The sequence below is a fragment of the Haplochromis burtoni genome, unplaced genomic scaffold (genome assembly GCF_018398535.1).
Source record: "Haplochromis burtoni strain Fernald_Lab_line unplaced genomic scaffold, NCSU_Asbu1 Contig_31, whole genome shotgun sequence".
In the NCBI taxonomy this organism is placed as follows: domain Eukaryota; kingdom Metazoa; phylum Chordata; class Actinopteri; order Cichliformes; family Cichlidae; genus Haplochromis; species Haplochromis burtoni.
Window position 1 is genome coordinate 1,418,836 of NW_024582392.1, and position 19,929 is coordinate 1,438,764.

Sequence of the window (19,929 nt, forward strand, 5' to 3'; positions counted from 1 at the left end):
TGTGTGTGTGTGTGTGTGTGTGTGTGTGTGTGTGTGTGTGTGTGTGTGTGTGTGTGTGTGTGTGTTGTAATCTATTTTACTCACTTATGTTTAGTTTGATTGTTGTAAATGTGATTCTTTTTCATGAAATTTTGTCTTTTTAATTATTTCAGATAGCAATTAATTTTTTCCTCCACTTACTGTTAGCGCATGTATGTTGGAAATTTTACCCTCTTCATGTTGTTTGTCTGTTCATTTTAACTTTTTATTTATTTATTTTTTGTTTATTGCTGTCTTGGCAGCTTGTAATTCTTCAGTATGTAAATGAAAGGTGTTGGGTTGAATTGGTTGATCTGCGTTTAAATATGGGACAAAATCCAGCAAGAAAAAAGAAAAAAAAACATGGATGCTCAAAAATGTAACAACATAACGATTTGATCTTGTAAATTAAAGCCTTTTTATTTTAAAATACACATGTTGTTTATTTTGGCTCTACGGAAACTAAAATAAAAAAAAGAAATCTGTTGTAGTTATGCCCTATAACACCTTCTCTGGGCAGCAGCTAAATGTAATGGCTTCTTGTTGAGCTCACAGTGATGCAAATGTGACTTAACAGTCAGTGTGGTTAAAAGAAAGGAGATGCAGTGTTGTGGGTGAGCATTTGTGGTGCTGGTGGGTGCTGATGAGCCTTGTTAGCCCTTTGTCCCTGCTTCTGCTCCTTATGCTGATACCATGATCTTTTATTTTTGTCTTTATGTATTATGCAAAAACGTAAGGACGACGTCATTCTTCTTATCTTATTCTCAACAAATAAGAAAACCTGATTCTCCCAAGAGAAAAGGTTTCAGCACAGGACTAATGCTACTTCACAAAACTATAGCTCTGATTAGGAAACAGTAAATTGCAAATTTCTGGTGCCTCTGGACAAATGAGCTCTTGTTCGGTTAGTAACTGATGAGCCATGGTCAGTTTGAGAATATGATCATTTACTGTACCACTGCTGCAGTCTTGCCCGGGGCTTTGGCTCCACTTGCTGAAGCACCATTGCTTTTGGAGGTCTTGACTCCTAGCAATACCTCAAACTGACATACAGTATGTTTCACACTGTGTTCTCATTGAACATGCAGTGAGTGTCTACATGAATAGCTATTCCTTAAAATAGTGATTGGATCTTGTAATCTGCAGTTAAAGCTGTTTGTTTACCTTCTGGCGGAAAAATTTGCTCAGAGTATCTTTGGCTGATTTTCCTTTCGAGGACACAGGCTCCTTTCCAGCAGCTTTAGGTTCTTCTTTCGCAGAGGCCTTTACAGGTTTGGCAGTTGGCTCTCCTTTGATTTCCACTTTCGGTGGCTCTGGAGGTGGGGGTGGTGGGACAGACATTCCTTTGGGTGCTGCAGGCGGTTCAGATATTTGTGCAACCTATTGAAGAAAGAGAGGGGCTGTTAAAGCAATGGTTTACACAGCCCTCTTAAACTGCAAAGACATTTTTGATGTAGCAGTTTTGTCAGATATGACATCAGCAACTGTATTTCCTTCCAGTTTCACCCAATAAAAATGCATTGCTATGTAAAATGAGCAAATAAGGCATCATATCCGGAAATTAAATAAACTCACCATGTGCAGTAAATATATACATTTAACGTGAAGTGCAATGGTTATGGGAATCAAAACTTATGGGTTATATGCTCACAGTAGTGGTTGCCGCTGGTTGGGTCTCCTTCTGGGACTATTTTGCAACAGAAAAGAAAGCACTTATAAAAAAGGTTAAACTGAAGCAAACAAAGGATGCAAAAAAAAAAAGAAGCTTTATGCACAAATTCTGCAAAAATAAATCACCTTTTAAAAATAAATGTTACTTTTTAAATTCAGGAACATCCTTAGTTCAAGCAACAGAAACAGAACAGACGAGGGTGTGACAGCTCATTGTATAGCTGTCTGTATTAGATAATCAGAGATATGGTTTGATAAAAGCAGCAGAGAGTGATAGGTTAAAATGAACCTCTGTTCACCTTGTCTTTAGCGGCATCGGGAGTAGCCGTTTCCTTTTTGGACGTTTTAGTAGGGGTCACCTGTGCAACAGAGGAATAAAAATGAACCGTCTTTATTTTTTGTGCCGTGATCCACATAAAAACACAAGAGAAAAAAATCTTAATCTTTAAATGTGAACTGTGTAAGCATTGTGGAGCACTATGTATGTGGCGGTTAAGCAGTGTGAAAAGCAAAATGCCAGGGGATACAGTTGATGAGACAGAAAAATAAGTATTTGGATAAAACAGAAGCCTTTCATGAATGCAGACATAGGCCTTTATGGTAAGCTAACTGAGGCCCACAGAGGTCCCTGACAGAGCACATACAGTACATGCGCTGCCATTGTGACAGCCATTGTGCTCCGGAGATGGCGTAGGCCTGCCCTCGCTCTATCTTCACAAATCTCGACTTCCAACCGCACAGGCCTCCCTTGTGAGCTCACACTATGGGATGAACAATAGGCCACCACATTCCCGCATGTTCAAAGACTTGATTAGCATGGGGCTAGGGCAATGGCAACTCTTTAAAACGGCATGAATCCAAAAGACAGCATGATGAAGAGGAAATACAATAGCTGCTTGTTGCAACTTTCCCATCTGGCACTGTCATGATGGCAGATTTCGCTATGGTTACACTTAAAGTCATATACAGTTATACCGCCTTCCCACATCACTACATAGAACAAAAAAAAATCAAAAATACACACAAACTAATGAAACATTTTCAAGCATATTACTACTTATTACTGCTAAATGATTGGAAAAATGACCACACATCTCACTTTGACTGGGGCACAACTGGAAGACGCATTAACCTCATTTTATTTATTTTTAATTTTTTTGCCTGTTTCTCTTCAGAAAAAGAAGCAGATAAAAAAGCACATATGTTCTTTCCCTTTCCCCCCAAATAGTCTAATTTGACATGATAAACAGAAATAGCAGGAGCATAAAAAGTCACCTTAAATTGCCAAATGATGCCACTTACTAGGGTTTTGAAGAAGTTCATAACTGGATTCTCTTCTGGGTTACTCTCCTCTTTGCTTTCCACGGGCTCACTGTCTCCGTTGTCAGTTTCAGGAACGTTTTCTTCCTTGGGACTGGAGACTGGAGTCACCCTCTCTGGCTCCTTTAATGATTCAGGCTCGTGGTTTAGGTTAGCCGTCTCCTGTACACCATGACAAAAGAATTCGCCTTTGAGAATTATGTTAGAGCAGAGCGGAGCTGATATGTAAGCAGTGAGTGTCTTAATCGCAGTATTGAGATGGGAGCACAATTCCAACCATGCCTCTGCCTACTCGGGGCATTGTCAACAATCACCCTTTTATTAATGTGTGTGTCCCACCCCTCAGTCATTGATATTCAACAATGTGTGAGAGTTATTTCTCGAGAAATGTCAGGAAAACCAAATACCTAGCTATGCCCGTATGGTGTGCATCTATAAAATATGTGAACTGAACCAATGTCAATTCATTTATACATTTTTTGCCTTTTCTTCCAGCAATCTTGATACATTATTTTGGCCCAATTTATTATCCCATTAGAAACTGTAGAGGTGGCCTATTTTGCTTTTCCATATTTTCCGTTACAAGCACCAAAATAAATGTTGCCAAAGTTTCAGTTAATGAGACCAGCAACATAGACAGGTCACACAGGTCAGCTCACAGTAGCCAGACCCACTTTCTACTTACGAGGAGCAGCCAATCAGAAGAAAGAAGGTTTAAATCAGAGGAAAGAGAGCATAAACGTTTGCTCTAAGTAGCGGATGAAGTGAGGAACACGAGGGCCCTTATCTTCAGCACTATAATGATCAAAGTGTATGTATGCCTACATGCAGCTTATCTCTTCCTTAAACGAATGTGGCAGTCTGAACAAGACTTTGTATGAACCCATGCAGTGATTACTAACATCTATTTGCTTTTTAAAAAGATTTATTCTAAATACCAGTTCTCTTGATTTTCATATACTGTATATAACGTTCAGTTCGTCCTAGCCCTGTGAATGCATTTGCTTAATGAATGTTGCCCACACATAACTCAGCAGTTACCAAAATGTACAGCATGAAGAATTACAAATAAATCTGTATCTATGTTATATATCTAAGCAGATGATAATTAGTTCTGGTAAAGCTGAAGATGTTTTTGATGACCATCAGGATTGTGTGGACCCTGTGGCAAGTACTGCTAAATTTTATGTAACTGTAAATGTATTGTGGCTGCTATTAATCATTCCTGTATTATATACAGAACAGGTAAATAGAGGGATATTTGTTTAAAATGTAAATGAAGGAACCAGCTTCAGATTAAATGACTGAATCCAGCAGTCATATATGTATATATATACATAAATTCAAATTTTATTTGTCACACACACACAACCATACACAGTATGACATGGGGGTGAAATGCTTGTAGCTGTACAATGCCCGACCATTAAATGACAGAAGAAAAGTTTTACAATATTTACAATTTACAGTTTACTACAAAAATTTACAAATTAACTTAGGAATTTACAGTAAAGAATGTGCAAATAGCAGAAGAGATTATAAAGATAAGGATTATAAATTATAGGAATTATAGGATTATAGGAAATGTGTGGTGGTGCGTGTGGTGACGTGTTGGGAGAGTCCAGTCCTACACCTGGTTCAGGCCCCGAATAGCCTGGGGGAAGAAGCTCCTCCTCATTCTCTCTGTTTTGGCCTTAAGGGAGCGGAAGCGCTTCCCAGACCTCAACAGTGAGAAGAGTCCATTGTTGGGATGGGAGAGGTCCATCATAATCTTCCTAGCTTTGGACTTGCACCGCTTGGTGTAGATGGACAGCAGGTCAGGGAGCTCTGATTGAATGATGCGTTCTGCCGAGCGCACCACCCTTTGCAGATCTCGTCTGTCCTGCTTGGTGCTGTTCCCAAACCAGGTGCAGATGTTTGCCGTCAGGACGCTCTCGATGGTGCAGGAGTAGAAGTTCTTGAGCACCTTCAGTGGCAGATGGAAGTCTCTAAGTCTTCTGAGGAAGAAGAGACGCTGACGGGCTTTCTTAACCAGGGTGTTGATGTGGCAGGACCATGACAGGTCCTGAGTGATGTGGACACCCAGGTATCGGAAACTGTCCACTCTCTCCACTGGCGTGCCACTGATGATGAGGGGTTTGTAATTTGCTTTGTATAATATCATATATATATATATATTATATATATATATATATATATATATATATATATATGATCGATGTAGCGGTTCCGAATGACAGCAATATCAGGAAGAAGGAACACGAGAAGCTGGAGAAATACCAAGGGCTCAGAGAAGAGCTCGAGAGGATGTGGAGGGTGAAGGTAACGGTGGTCCCCGTGGTAATCGGAGCACTAGGTGCGGTGACTCCCAAGCTAGGCGAGTGGCTCCAGCAGATCCCGGGAATAACATCGGAGATCTCTGTCCAGAAGAGCGCAGTCCTGGGAACAGCTAAGATACTGCGCAGGACCCTCAAGCTCCCAGGCCTCTGGTAGAGGACCCGAGCTTGAAGGATAAACCGCCCGCAGGGGCGTGCTGGGTGTTGTTTTGTGTTTTATATATATATATATGTATGTATGTGTGAAAGTGTGAAAGTGTAAAAAACCAAGACTTTGTGTGTAAAAAGACTAGACATGTTAGATAATCTTCACTCATTTCTTTTCACTGTCTTTATATTTATACACCACTTTGCATTTAATCATTTTTTATTCTCTTCTTTATTATCTTAATTGTCAAACTGGCTCTCTGTCAGGGAGTTTCTTTTGTCCCGTCTTCTCTCTGTAACCCCTAACCGGTCACAACAGATGGCTGCCCCTCCCTGAGCCTGGTTCTGCAGGAGGTTTCTCCTTGTTAAAAGCAAGTTTTTCCTTCCCACTTCTATCAAGTGGGTGTTTCCCATAAGGGGTCGTCTCATTTGTTGGGTTTTCTCTGTACAATATAAAGCACTTTGAGTAAGTGTTGTTATTTGGCACTATACCATTAAAACTGAATTGAATTGAATAAAATCTCTAAGAACATAAAGCACAGAATGAGCACAATATGTCCCTTTAAGTATTATTTGTCATTAAACACAGTATGACTGAAATAATGAATGAATGAGAAAAAGAAACTTCAAATTAATATTTCCGTGTCAGCTTATTGATCACTGCTCATTCATAATTTATTTGTTTGTTTGAAGACTCGTGGATGTCAATAATACGGAGGACTGGTGAAATAATCTTTCAGTCACCAGGCTTGTTGTTTTTCTCAACAGCTATAGGTGACTGAAACCTAAGAAGTAAACGTTCAATGTTTGAGCTTGTGACTGAGACGCCTTAAGGAAATTCTGTACATCACATGTTGAATCTATCCGGTTTGCACCGCCTCTCATGCGTCTCTTCAGTATCACTCTCCACCTAGAGGTGTATTTAACTTCTGGCCTGGGAGTGCATCGCCACACTTTGCCACAGGCTCATCAGATGGCAGTTTAAGAATCTTCAGAGGTGAAATGTTCATTTTCAGTTGTCTCAAGGATGAGAAATAGTGACTCATTTTTATTTGTTCTCTACTATCTTTCCCAGGCTATTTAGAGAAATAAAACAAAAACAAGGTTGGATTATCTTTTTAGGATTTAATCCCAAGGCTCACATATAAATCACACATGACAACATCTATCCTTGATCAGCATTCTCCAGGGCAGTATTCTCCTCAGTATTCTTCATAGACTAAAACATAAGGCTCTAAATCTTCTGTGGTGTCCTTCAGTTGTTAGTTCTTCAAGTTTGTTTAAATTATTTGTAGGATTTCTGAAAAAAACAAACCCTAACCCTCGCTGTTACCATCTTCTTTACAAAGGGCTTGGGTTCTCGTCCTGCTTCCTCTAAGATCACAAGGGTTTGTTCAGGTGTGTCGTGGCTTTCATTATCTTTAGATTCTTAACCTTTTCTATGTCACTTTCTTCTACAGCTTTTTCAGAACTTGCAACCTCTACCTCTCCTTCAGTAGATAAACCTTGGACTGAAGTATTTTCCTCAACACTGTCTGCCACTGTTTAAGCTTGATCTGAAAAAGCTTGTTCTGAATGGGAAAGACGCTCTTCATGTTCTCCAGAGAGAAGCACAAAAGCTGTTGCCACAATGTCCTCTTCTTTGACGGTGCTGTTGTTATCCACTGCAGGCTCCTGAAGCGTGGTTCAAATTCTTGATTCTGTTTCTATCTCAGTTATCACATGTTCTTCAACTTCGATGTCTACTATAATAATCTCTAGAATACAATGTGGATTGACTTCAGTTGCTGGAGATTTTAAAGTAGCTTCAGGCTTCTGCAACATTAATTTCTTCTTTGGGACAACTACCGAACATTTCTCCAGACTCATTGGTAGTTATAGGGCTAATATTGCCTTGCTCACTTATTTGTAGCACATCATCAGCTGTGGCGCATCATCAGGAGTGACCTCCTCATGGGCCAGATCCACCTTAACTAGATTTCCATTCTGAAAACGGACAGCGGCTTCTTTTACAGGCATGTCTTCATTTACGGCTGCGGAGTTTGGCTTCTCATGAACAACCTCAGAGATTGTTTCCGTCACTCCAGTCACAGCCTCTTTGTCTAGGGAGGTAATGTCATTTGCTTCCCCGGTCTCAGGAGTGACAGCATTAGATTCGGGTTCAGCGGTTTCAATCAGCACTACATCAGCTGACTTGTCTGCAGCTCCTTTACTGTTGTCTTCAGTAATTGCTTCACCTACTCCCAGCTCTGACGCAATTACTGCGCAGTCAGAGGCAACTGCCAAAACTGCTTCAACACAACTTGCTGCAGCTTTTGGAATGGTGGAAGTGAACTCCTTTGCCAGAGTTTTCTCTCTCGTCTGTCCCTCTGCAACAGTGTCATCTTTTGAGTCAGATTTCTCAACCCTCTCTGCTCTGAACGTTGATGTTTCATCTTTTAAAGGGTCTCTAACAAGCTCCTCAGCTTTGCTAATGGCATGTTCACTCAGTGTATCCTCCACAGTTGTGGCTGTAAAGTGACCATCACCCATTTGTGTTGAAATATCTGCTTTTATGTTGCTAATTCAATTTTTTAATGTTCATTTATTTCCGTCTTGATGGTCAATGTGAGTTATAACGCCAGCTTCCGCTCCATTTGTATTAAATTATGTAAACCAACATACAACTTGTGTTTATTTCCCAGGGCACTCATGATAATCGTGTGGTTTATCACGAGTAATCAGAAAAATTAGTCATGTAGTGTAACATGCTTACATTTGTATTTATTTACTTGCTTATTTAGTTGTTTGTTTTTTGAAATAAGCGCTATTCTACATTATGTTGCCCATTGTAAACAAAGCTAAAAAAACAAAAAAACAAAAAGGAAAAACATAGTTAAATGCATATAATGCTTGGTGTGTTGGACTACATTACATTGCTAAAATGATGAGTGTTTGGCAGGCTGACAAAATAAAATAATTTTCCTTGCACAGCTAAAAGTTGACATCAGGGAATTTTGATTATGCCAAGTGTCTTCTGGCTATCTGGTCAACTGATAATTGACAAAAACAGCACAACACATCTTTGTGCTCTCTGAATTTCCTGTCGTGGGCGTCGGCGTCAGTGCTGCAGAGGCCCACGCCCACTAATCTTTGTCAAAGACAAACAACGTGTGACATATTTATCTTGTTTTATTTATTTATTTTTTTAAAAAGGGTTATACCCTTGGGCATATGCACTCCTGCTTACTCTGTTTTAGTTAATGTTAGCTGCAGAATGATAAAATAACATAATTCAAAAACACAACACAGTGTGTGTGCTCGCTCTAATAAAGGAAGGTGTGTGGTTCCATTTTATTTTTTTTTTAATTAAGGGCAAGCATTGTATCTGCTATATGTATTTACATTATTGTTGTTGTTTTTCAGAATCAATGGAGGTCTATTGCACAACATGAGCGTTACCATAATTGATCAGTTTTTAAAACTTAGCTAAAGACTTTTCCTTTTCCCATTGCTTTTAATTGATATGGCAACATTACCATTACCTTTAAAATTCTACTATGAGTTTATTTGTGTTTTTGCATACTTTCATTGCAGTTCATACATCATAGATTCCAGTGGCCATTCATCCGTACATTAGAAAATCCTTTTGAATTGCCCTTGTGTGTAAAATGTGCTATGCAAAGTAACCTGACTTGCTCCGCTTGTCTCTTCACAGTTTTGTTGGCAAATAGAAAAAAACAACTAGACTCATCTGATGAGAATAAACATGAAAAGTGCCCTCACCTGCTGTGGCTCAGTGGGAGGAACACTTACATCCACTTGATCTTCACTCTGTGTCTCTTTTTCTTTCTCTTCAACAGTCTCAGCTTCAGCTTTAGGTTCTGTTTTCTTTTTGAACAATTTGCCAAAATGACGACGACCTCTTTCTCCTTTGCTTTTCTTGACCTCTTCCTTCTGGGTGTTGGTGTCAGGGGCTTCAGAAACGGCTTGGATTTTGGTGTCAGAAACTTCAGAAACAGCTTGGGCAATATCAGGTTGACACTCTGATTTGACGATCACATCAGTTGATTGTATGGCAGAGTTTAAAGAGTGGGCCTTGCCATTTTGGCAGACTGTAGTTTCACTTTTACCTGAAAAATAAAAAAGTGGCAAAATAAGCAAAATGCCACATACAGGAAAAACATTGAAACAAAGGACTGAAACTATTGTTAAACCCAGGCTAAATTTCTTTTTTTTTTCAGGAAAAAAATTACTATAAAATAACAGTTGGACATATATGCTTAAAGACCAGGTAGCAACATTTTACCACTGGGTGTGTTCAGATGTTTTCAGATGTGTGGTGGTGCTCTTCCTTTCTTTTTTTCTTTCTTTCTTTCTTTCTTTGGATATTTTGCATTTTGCCAGGCTGCCATTGTAAACAACAATAAATTACTTGTCTGTTTAAATAAAGATTACATGGACTTACTATACCACCTAGTGGTACAAATTGGCATTGCATGAAAGTGCAGCCCAGCTCTAGTTCCATTTCAGTTGATATCTCTTCAACACAATATATAGAGATTTTAAACCCAAAGTCTTAACAAGTGCATCACGTCATAGCTTTAGTTAATTTGGGGAAAGTGTTTTGTTACTTTTAACTAAAGGAAACTACATTAAGCACCTTTATGGACACCGACAAACTCAACAAAGTGATCCTCAAGGCCCATAAATCTGGAAATTGTGGAGCTTGGCGAAAAATGTCAAAGTCATGTGAACTCATAGATAATGCTTCACTTTGCGTCCATGATGTGCTAGGCAGTAATAGGAGCACATTCACCAAAGGCTAATACCACAGCAATGCAACATGGAACGTCAAAGCACATCACTCCTGTTAAAATGTATCAGTTCCTCCCTGCGACATCTGGACCTGGCAACATCATTTGTTGAATCTTGTAAATACTGAACATAGTTTTTTTATTCAAGCTGCAAAATATTAAATAAATATTTAATATTTTGCAGCTTGAATGACACACCTTATTACACCTTAATTAAATGTCTATTACAAAGCGATTTCCTGATTCTGATTCTGGACCTTTTCTATGAACTTCCACCTTAATAAACATCCCCCTAATGAGTCAGCTTAAAAGGGTCAAAATGAACATTTCTGGGTTTTATGGAATTTATTTTTAAACATAGGTGTCATTTTGTTTAGTATTAGCCCATAGAGTGATTTTTACTTCTAGCTTAAAGAGAATTTAAACAGTTGCCATAAAATTCAGCAAAATTTCCATGAGCTAGTAAACACGGGCAAGTCAGTGTGAGAACGTTATCTCAGGAATCAACAGTCAAGAGCCATGGGAATCCCACAGTATTTTATTTTTATAGTGAAGACACAAACCACCACACCTTGACAAGTCAAATACTTGCTCCTTGTTAATTCCTGAGAAAACACCTGTGGTTTACTCAGACACCGTGCAACTGGGAGTCACTGTGTTTGCAGAGTATTAAAAGGATTAAAGGATTAATCACCACTAATAAATTTGTAAAATTAATTTGCTTTTTTTCATTGAAGGAGAACCTTAAAGTATATCAGCATAAAGCGTGATACAGTAAAACACAACAGTCTGACATTAATAAAATTCATTCTTAAGTAAGAATTTAATTTGCCAGTGTTGAGCATTGATTTGCTCATGCTTTACAGTGGCACCACCACTGTAGATCAGGCAGAACATCATCACAGATTACTTGGATGTTATTTATCCTAAGAGAAATTAAAAATAAAATAAAACTCATGTACCATTAATCTCCAGTCCGCCAGACGTGACTTCTATAGAGATGCCATTCACGGTTCCATTCTCATGCTTTTCAGGAATTGTCCCATTCTGTGAGTAAATAGCAACGTCAGCATTGTGCTTTCTAGTCTAGATGGGTTATCTTTAAAGAGAAGCAGAGTTTTATCACCTGTCACCTGTGCATGCTAGAGTTTTGGAAAAGTGTGCATCTTGTGACTGATGTCATCAAATATAGAAAATGGCACGTGCAACTTTTAGCCTGTAATGTCTGCCATGTAATTTGCATCGTTTTACCTTGGATAGCTCTTCTATGTTTACTGACTGCTCGTTTCCCATCTTTTTCCCAGTTAAGATCTGCAGGTTGCAATAGAATTAAATGAAATAGAAACGTCATATTGCTATATTGTACTGATAAGCAAAGACAATCTGCAAATAATGGCTAACATCTATTAAGACTTTTGCAAAGCCATTTAAAAATTTTAATACTGCTTTCAGTGAAATGTCTTACCTTGTTACTTGACTTCCTTCTTAAGGATACGGCGTGTCTGTCTGAGATGGACTTCCTCCTTTTGCCCAACTATGTATATAGACTTTTGTTAACTGGACACTTTATGTGTGTGTCAAAATGGGTGGGTCTGTTTTCAAGTTGGCAGCTGGATTTCCTCTGGAAAAAAAAGAAAGTGCGCTGTATTGGTACTTTGATCAACTCACAGTAATCTCCATGTGGCATCCTGAACATACCCTGACGAGATCATAATGAGGTGTGAATCTGTCCAAGCCTGCTGTGATAAGGCGGTCCAAACAGTTTGTTGACCAATCTGGCGGGGACCTAACAGGATGTATATTAAGGATACTGGTCTGGCAAGCATCCACACTGACAAAACCCAAAATAACTATGTTGGCACTGGTTAATTTGAAGATAACACTTTAAGCATTTTTTTTTACTGATTTAGTCTTTAAAGATGCAGTTGATTGATAAAAAATAAATCTAATCACACAGATGTGCTTTAACATACCTATTATGTTGTTTTGGTATTATCTGATAAAAAAAGAAAAGAGGTCATCAAGGCGGGTAACAAGCTTTGTGTCAAAATGTCTGTGTTTAAAGGCTGCTGTGTGTCCATAGTTAGATACTATTGTTTAGCACTGTATGTCAATATGGTATTGAAGATGAACTCATCTTTATGTTTTTTTTTTTGTAACTAGGCCATGATAATGCTGACAAAGGCTTTTGTTTATTGGATTTAACTTCTAGAAGTCATTTGACTCCTGGAAGATGTCAACCAAAGTATGTGAAAGCGTTTTATCACAAACAAGCATGCTTAACAAACAAACTAAAAAAGACTATAACATGTGCACTATTTATTGACTTTATTATGGCAAGCCTTGGAATCCATGAAAACAATGGCTCGACTGTATCCTATAGACTGCATGCTGAGGTGGGAGTTGGATTCCCCTGTTTGGTGACTTCATGCAAGGCCTGCAGCTGAGGGGCCTCAAGAAAACTCTTCATGGTGCACCAACGTGTAACAGCCTACTAGGTATGCTAGTGGCTCCTACAAAGTTAGATAAAGACTGCTGACTTTGAGACAGAAAAACCTGCATATTTATGATTTGTTTTTCACTCAGACCAAAATGCCAGTGATGCTTAAAACTACAGGTGGTGCATTGTAATTCGGTCTAGACAAATATGAATTTCTAGTCTTCTCCCATTACAGATGTATTCATTAAATATTTGAACTTGGGTGCAGTACTGTGTGCAAATATTTACAGAACAGCAGTTCCGGTTGGCATAATAACTTGTTTGGCGTATTGAAATGGTAAATGGCCTGTATTTGTATAGCGCTTTTCTAGTCCCTAAGGACCCCAAAGTGCTTTACACAACCAGTGTAAAACACGTTTGCACATTTATTGAGATAATTACCTACAACAGAACAAAAAAAATGGCTGAATTATTTTTTAAATAAGTCAAATTTCATCTTCAAGATGTAAATGTAAGGGAAAGCATCTTGCGACATATCTAACTATAGTTACCAGAACATGAACTCAACTAAATAAACAAATCAATCACACGAAAACTCAAAAAGAAGGAAAAGAACTAAACAAACAGTTTGAGAGAAGTAAACACATTTTCTGGCCAACTTGTGGGGGTCAAACGCCAGAGCAGGCCTGCTGATAGGTGGCAGTGTCGGGGTATTTATCCCGCTGAGCGACGCTGCGGGTGAACAGTCGAAGAAGCAAAGATGGCAGCGACCATGAAATCATCCGTGGTAAGGAATATTTTTAAACAAAAATCCACTTTTTTGTCTTGCATATGCGTTACTCTATCGCTGTTTTAACAGGGGATGCAGAAAGAAGGTGGCATCGTGTATGTGTGCGAGTAAGACGCCGAGCTTTCTCACGGCGGTGATATTTGAAAGCGCCGTCACACCCTCGTGTAGCTACCGTAAAGCGATATCTCCTTGGGTTAAAACACTAGCTCGACATACGTTGTAATTTTGCAGCTGTTGTTCGTGCGAGCTTAACAACTATGTGGTGAAACAATGAGCTCAATATCCAGATCAGGGCAGTGGCCGCTGCAGGTGATGGGACACCCAAGCTAGCATGCTAGCAAACAAAATAAAAATCGGCCTGTAGTTAACTGTCTAAGAAACGACAAGCTAAAGCAGTATATGTCCCCAATAAATGACCAATACCCTGCTCAGTCTCACTCAGTTTATATTTAAATGTTTCTGAGGGGCCAACAGCACAGTCGGATGACCATATCACAACAAGCCAAATGTGGAGCAAATAGTTTTCATGTGTTGGACAATGTGGGTTACGCTAATGCTAAGAGGGCAGTCTGATAAAGCTATGCGGGTTGCAGAGGATGTGACTGACGGGTACAAATCTATATGCACCTTTACAACCAATTTTCCAGCTGTTGCTTTTTATTTTTTTAATGCAATGGTCTTGGTTGGCAGTACTTGTTTAATATTTGTTCTGGTGTTTCATCTGCTGTTCCCCTCCTAATAATCTTTGTGTTGAGGAGGGATGCGCTGATAAATTTCTTTTAGCACTGGACAAATCAACCAGATTACATGTATTTGAGGTTCAAATGAAAAATGCATAGTTTATTTATTGATTCTACTCTCTCAAAAGGGAAATTGCAGTCTAGTGCCAGCAAAAACACACCACATAACTTTTATTTGTGGTAGATTTCGTTATATAGTCAGCCAAAAGCCAGACCTGTGCTGTGGTGAATTGGAGCCAATTCGAAATGTAGGACAGGAGGTGAAAAATAAAAACATTGTGCAATCCTGCTTAAAGTAGGCCACTTGGTCACTCTAAATGAAACTGAATACAGCTCTTTGGTTTTATTCCTTACGCTTGATTTAAAACAACACCACCACACATTCTTTATTTATAAGGCTTGTTTTAATCTTACTAAATGCTTCTCCATTCATAAGGTGGTGGGTCTTTTTTTTTTTTTTTGTTTTTTCAGTTAACACAGCATGTCTTTGTAATGCTTGTGATTTCATCTTTGGAAAAGTTGCTGCTGATCAGTAGTTATAACTCATAGCAGAATAAGTTAAATTCTGTCAGCGCATCTAGGATTGTCATGTTTAACAGGCTAAAATGAACTGCAACCTCAAGTCATTTCTCCTTGTTTGCAGGCAGTTGAAGATGTGAATGTAACATTTGAAGACCAGCAGAAGATCAATAAATTTGCCAGGAACACGAATCGGATGACGGAGCTGAAGAATGAGATATTGGAAAAGAGGGTGAGTGTTACCGGGGCTGGGAAGACATGTTTTATAGTCTTATATCGGAGCAAGGATTTAGTGTTCAATTAAATTTACAAAAGTCAAATTACACCCAGATGTGAGTTTTTATATCTAGATAAAATTATTACATTAAATTCAAAATGACAACTGGCACTCTGATCAGGAAGATTGAATTGGGCTAATGACTGGAGGAGAAGTCTGACTATTTCGCTTTTTATTTGAATGGGCTTGTGTTTGAATTCAACACAAAGTAGACTCATTCCTTTGTCACTTGTGCACTGGTTTAACTCTCTAGCCTAGTTGCTGGAAAAGTGACTTTAATTAGTTGTCATTATGGAAGCTAAACATTGTGTTGCTGGTGAATGATTGACGAACATCCATGGAGATGTTTCTAATGATCTTACTTTAAAATTACCCCAGAACCGACTCAATCGATGTTCTCATGTCCTGGGATCTCCTCCCAGTTGGATATGCCTGAAATGCCTCTCCGAGGAGGTGTGCAGAGGGCATCCTAATCAGATGCCAGAACTGGCTCCTAATGATCAGCAGAGCAGCAGCTGTACCAAGTTCCTCCTGAGTAACTGAGCTCCTCATCCTCAATCTCTAAAGCTGAAACCAGATGCTGTTACGAGGAAGCTCATTTCTGTTGCTTGTACCTGATCTTGTTATAGGTCAGTTTAAGAACCAGTTGGCCAGGGAATTGACAGCTTCACCTTTATGCGCAGCTCTTTGTCAGATAGCTGCAGATGCTGTTAGTCCCTCCATCCTAGATCTGAAGGGTAATGCATTAATGTTGTTCTTCTTGTGAGATTTAAATCTTGCGAGAGGTCTTTCAGGCATTCCAGAATAAAGGATTCATTCAGGATTTTGTAGAAACATTAGTAGATGAGTTGTTTGCCTGCAGTTGTCAAATTCCTTTTGACTTCAGTAAATCATTACAGTATTGAAGAAACGCAGAATGAACCTCAAATCCTTCACATTTGTATTCTAGAGAGAAATGTATGTGAAAAGTTTGGCTTGCACCATATTCTCAGCCCCTGTGTTGTCCCTGTGTGTTGTTACCCACACCCTCATCAGCTGTGGTCAGCTGTGAGCTGCTAATTTGCTGTGTATACCCCCCCCCCCATTTGCAACATCAAGATAATTTAACATTTACAGTTCATCCAGTTTTGTTGTTTGAATGATGCATTATACAAACTGATCTTGAACTGTGATGCTAAATGACGCCTAAACTACCGAGGTTTATTTGCAACCACCTCAAACTGACTGACTGTGAATGTCTTCGTGCAGAAAACTCTTCAGAACCTTCAGGATGCCAGTGATGACCTAATGCTGTTTGACGACAACTCTCTATTTATCCCTTATCAAATCGGCGACGTCTTTATAAATCACTCCCAGGACGAAACGCAAGAGATGCTGGAATCGGCAAAGGTAAGTGTAACGCAGACGGTTTCTCAATACCTTTTCTAAATCACTGTCTTGTGAGCTTCTTTTCAAATTTCAACGGCTTTTATCGATCACGGTTTGTTTCAAAGACATTCCTTTCTGTAAACACAAAGATTTGTCCTTGTCGTGTCATTCCTTTGTAAGTCAGCTTATCAGTACTGGAGGCCAGTGCAGTCCCAAAAAGTTGAGGGAAAAGTGAATTTTGCATGCTTTTTGCTTTCTCGAATGTGTTGTTGTGCAGAGTTGAAAATATCGTGGCATGCACAACGTTCAGAACTCATCTAAACAGACTCACTGAGCACAGTTTGACAAATGTGCCTGTTGTGTAGTTTATAATTACTTTCAGAGGTGCGTGGACAAACGGTGCTAAATGCCTGTTCATTTATACCTACTGCTTACTAGCTATGAATCACAATTCATCAAAACTGTGTCATGTGTTTTGCAGATATGAATATCTTGTTTGCAAAATGAAAAAACGGCAACTTTGTCAGTCAAATCTAATGTATTAATTCCAAAATCTCTTAAGACCAAGACTTTCTTCATAAATCAATAAGGATTTTGAGTCTTTTCATCACTCAGACCTGATTTAGACTTGTACATTTATCTGATAATACATAATTTAAAATAAAAGCATTTGTTAATTGAGAGTATTTTTAGAAATGCTCCACTGGGTAAAGGATTTCTAGCAGTCCTGCTGTTATGTCCAAAAAGCAGTCATTGTTATCTGTGCCTGACAAGTATTCATAATTCAGTTCCCTTTCAAAAATTCCCATTTTACAAAAAGTACAAGTCTAAGTTTCAAATTTAGGTTTGAGAGCTTCCTGACGCACCTTTTGGAAAGACGTGTAGCAATGGCAGTGCTCTGTGGCTGCTACATGAGAGACGTTAACCAACAGGGACTTCAGATTAAACCTTCTCCCTTCTGTAATTTCCATTATGTCTCCATTTGTCCTTGTGTTGCTGTGACTTTGTCACAATAGGACATACTGCACAGCCGTGAACTGATTGATTGAAAGGAGTCTGCTGCAAACCTTGAATGACAAATGTGTCGAAGACAGCTCAGTCATTATATCGGCAGATTATATTTTAATGTGGATTTATACCAGTCATTTTAGATGATTTCTTACCTAAAATGATCTCTTTTAGTGTTTGGAATGTGCTTTTGATGACATAAATAGAGTCATTTGGTGAAATCGGTTTAGGAAATGTCTTGTGTCTGTCGCTTGCCTGCTGTGGGGAAATTGAACTGGCTGTTCTGTAATTGGAGTTTCTGTGTTCTGTAATCAGGAAACACTGGAGCAAGAGGTCCAAGACCTTGAGAAACAAGTGTCAGCGATACAGCAAGTGTTGAGTGATCTGAAGGTGCAGCTTTATGCCAAGTTTGGTAACAACATTAACCTGGAGGCAGATGAAAGCTGAGCAGTGAAATGGACTTTGACAGTTGCCCCAGTTTGGACTTTTCCACAGACCTCCTGTATCGGCGGGCTTCAACAACAATCTCCCTCCCCCCCCCCCCCCCCCAAAAAAAAAAAAGATTTCTTACGTTTGGTAGCATCTTTCATTCATGCCAATAATGTGTCTGCAGTTTTGTGTTGTCAAACATGATCACAAGGTCATCAAACAGAAATGTTTTGCGCAAATGAATAAATGTACTTCATTTCTAATGAATTTCAAGTGGTCGCATAATAAATTTTTTTTCACTGAACTGATTACAAATTTGCCAGAAATTAAAATATTACAAAGCTCTTTGTTCTTTTTACAGAGTCTGAAATGCAGCAAAAGGATTTGTGTCATTTGAAGTCTTATTTATTTTTTTACTAATGTCAAAGGTAGGACAAAATGTTTGTGACACACTGGTGTACTCGTCAATCAATAATTTAGAGTACACTGATTTGTACTCTTTGCAAAGTTTTGACGTCATTCTCATCAATCATTAATTCATTCTGAGAGTTTTCGAGTTTGAAATGATAAAAAAGCGCGTTTTCAGCAAATGACGCTTTGCTGAGACCCGTAGTCGCAGGCTGAACGAGTGTGCGAATATAGGTCTCTGCCCTTTTTTGCTTGCCTGTCCCGTTTGGCTCTTTTGCCATCAGAATTGTCTAAAGGCAAAGAAAGATGCCCAACGGATTTACTTTACCAAATTGACCATCCCAGCCTTGCCGTAATGGTCCATTTGATTCACCTTTTATTGTTTATTTTATTTTCACTTACTGAATACGGGACAGACTTGACTGGGGGAAAGAAGGGGAGAAAGAAAGAGGGAAAGAGAAACAGCTGAGAAGAGGGACGGGGGAGAAGGGCAAAAGACAAAAACCAACAGAATGAGCAGAAAAAAAAAGAAGAAAAAAAATGCATATATCAATCACCTGGGTCACCTGCTGAGAAAGAAAAAAGAAAACAAGCAGAAGAGAACAAGAGTAATAGAATAAACAACATCACAATGATATATGGGAATATGACAGTAAATACTAAATATTAAACATTATTGTGCAGCACATAAGATCAACAGAACACAGTGTGCTTTGAGGTAGGAGCCAAAAAGGGTGTAGTTTGTGGGTGTGATCACCCGTGTGTACACCTGTGAGCATGGACGCGCTTGTTTTTTTAAAAGGTTCCTTCATGTAATGATCTGCTAGAGGGTGTGGGGGGGCCACAGCCCCGTCCTCCAGGGCATGAAGCAGGTATGGAGGAGATCAAAACTCCAGACATCCAGAGGCCCCCAGAACACAAGAGACCAAGGAAGACCAACAGAGGGGCAGCCGCGCCACTGTCCCAGAAAGAGCTGAGGAGAGTCCCAGATGAGGGCTCACTCAGCAGCCGCGGAGCAGAAACCAGGGGGAGTTGCAGTGATGCGCCCGTGAGCTCCGCCGGCAGCCAGCCGTGCCTGAGTGACCGAGCCCCAGGCCGAGAGGCCGGGGGCACCCCACCTCCGAAGTGGCCCGAGCAAGCCCCAGGCTCCAGGCCCCGATAAGCGGCCGCCAAGGAGTGAGCCGGTGTGTACCTGGACGCCCACCCCCGGACACAAAGAACCACCAACGCACCGATGTCTGAGGGAGTCCGCCACTGGCAGGGGAAGTGGTGGTAGGGGGAGATAGGCCTCCAAACCTTGGAGGGCCTGAGATGTCCCCAGAGAGGTGGCGCCTGACACCCAACCTGACATATAGACACAGACATACAGGCACACACAGACACAAACATCCATTCCCACCCTCATGCTCTCATATGCACTTACTCCACACTCAACCAACGTGGAGACAGACATAAAGAGACGCTGTACACACGATCACACTCCCCAAGCGTACTCTACAAACCGGGTCTAGGTACCCTTGCCCCTGGAGGGGGGAACTGCACCCAGACCCAGGTGGTGTTACCCTTTTCCCTGCGGTGGGGGGAGGCAGACCGCCCCGACTCCGCAGCAGCAGGGAGGCCCCACACTCCAGACCGCAGTCGGACGGCCAACTCCTCCTCCTA

The 19,929-nt window shown here is 39.9% G+C and overlaps 2 protein-coding genes across 10 annotated transcripts in view; one reads left to right on the forward strand and one right to left on the reverse strand.

The window, feature by feature from the left end:
- Positions 1-12,013, reverse strand: part of bcas1 (brain enriched myelin associated protein 1) — a 16,425-nt gene extending 4,412 nt beyond the window's left edge. For 7 of the 9 annotated variants that reach the window (XM_005918831.3, XM_005918830.3, XM_005918828.3 and 4 more), the window contains exons 1-8: positions 11,754-12,013; positions 11,540-11,599; positions 11,251-11,335; positions 9,258-9,604; positions 2,992-3,171; positions 1,989-2,048; positions 1,670-1,705; positions 1,183-1,398 (exon numbers count right to left, since the gene is read on the reverse strand). In XM_005918831.3, the coding sequence (XP_005918893.1) occupies positions 1,183-1,398; positions 1,670-1,705; positions 1,989-2,048; positions 2,992-3,171; positions 9,258-9,604; positions 11,251-11,335; positions 11,540-11,581 (966 nt within the window). In that variant the 5' untranslated portion in view covers positions 11,582-11,599; positions 11,754-12,013. Of the gene's footprint in view, positions 1-974; positions 1,062-1,182; positions 1,399-1,669; positions 1,706-1,988; positions 2,049-2,991; positions 3,172-9,257; positions 9,605-11,250; positions 11,336-11,539; positions 11,600-11,753 lie in introns of all 9 variants that reach the window. The other 2 variants (XM_005918829.3, XM_042219303.1) reach the window with 2 other exon arrangements.
- A 1,396-nt stretch (positions 12,014-13,409) lies between these two features.
- pfdn4 (prefoldin subunit 4) lies at positions 13,410-18,126 on the forward strand. The gene is made up of 4 exons (XM_005918832.3): positions 13,410-13,515; positions 14,902-15,009; positions 16,303-16,443; positions 17,746-18,126. The coding sequence occupies exons 1-4, from the start codon at positions 13,489-13,491 to the stop codon at positions 17,875-17,877; spliced, it is 408 nt and encodes a 135-aa protein (XP_005918894.1). The 5' UTR covers positions 13,410-13,488; the 3' UTR covers positions 17,878-18,126.
- The last annotated feature ends 1,803 nt before the right edge of the window (positions 18,127-19,929 follow it).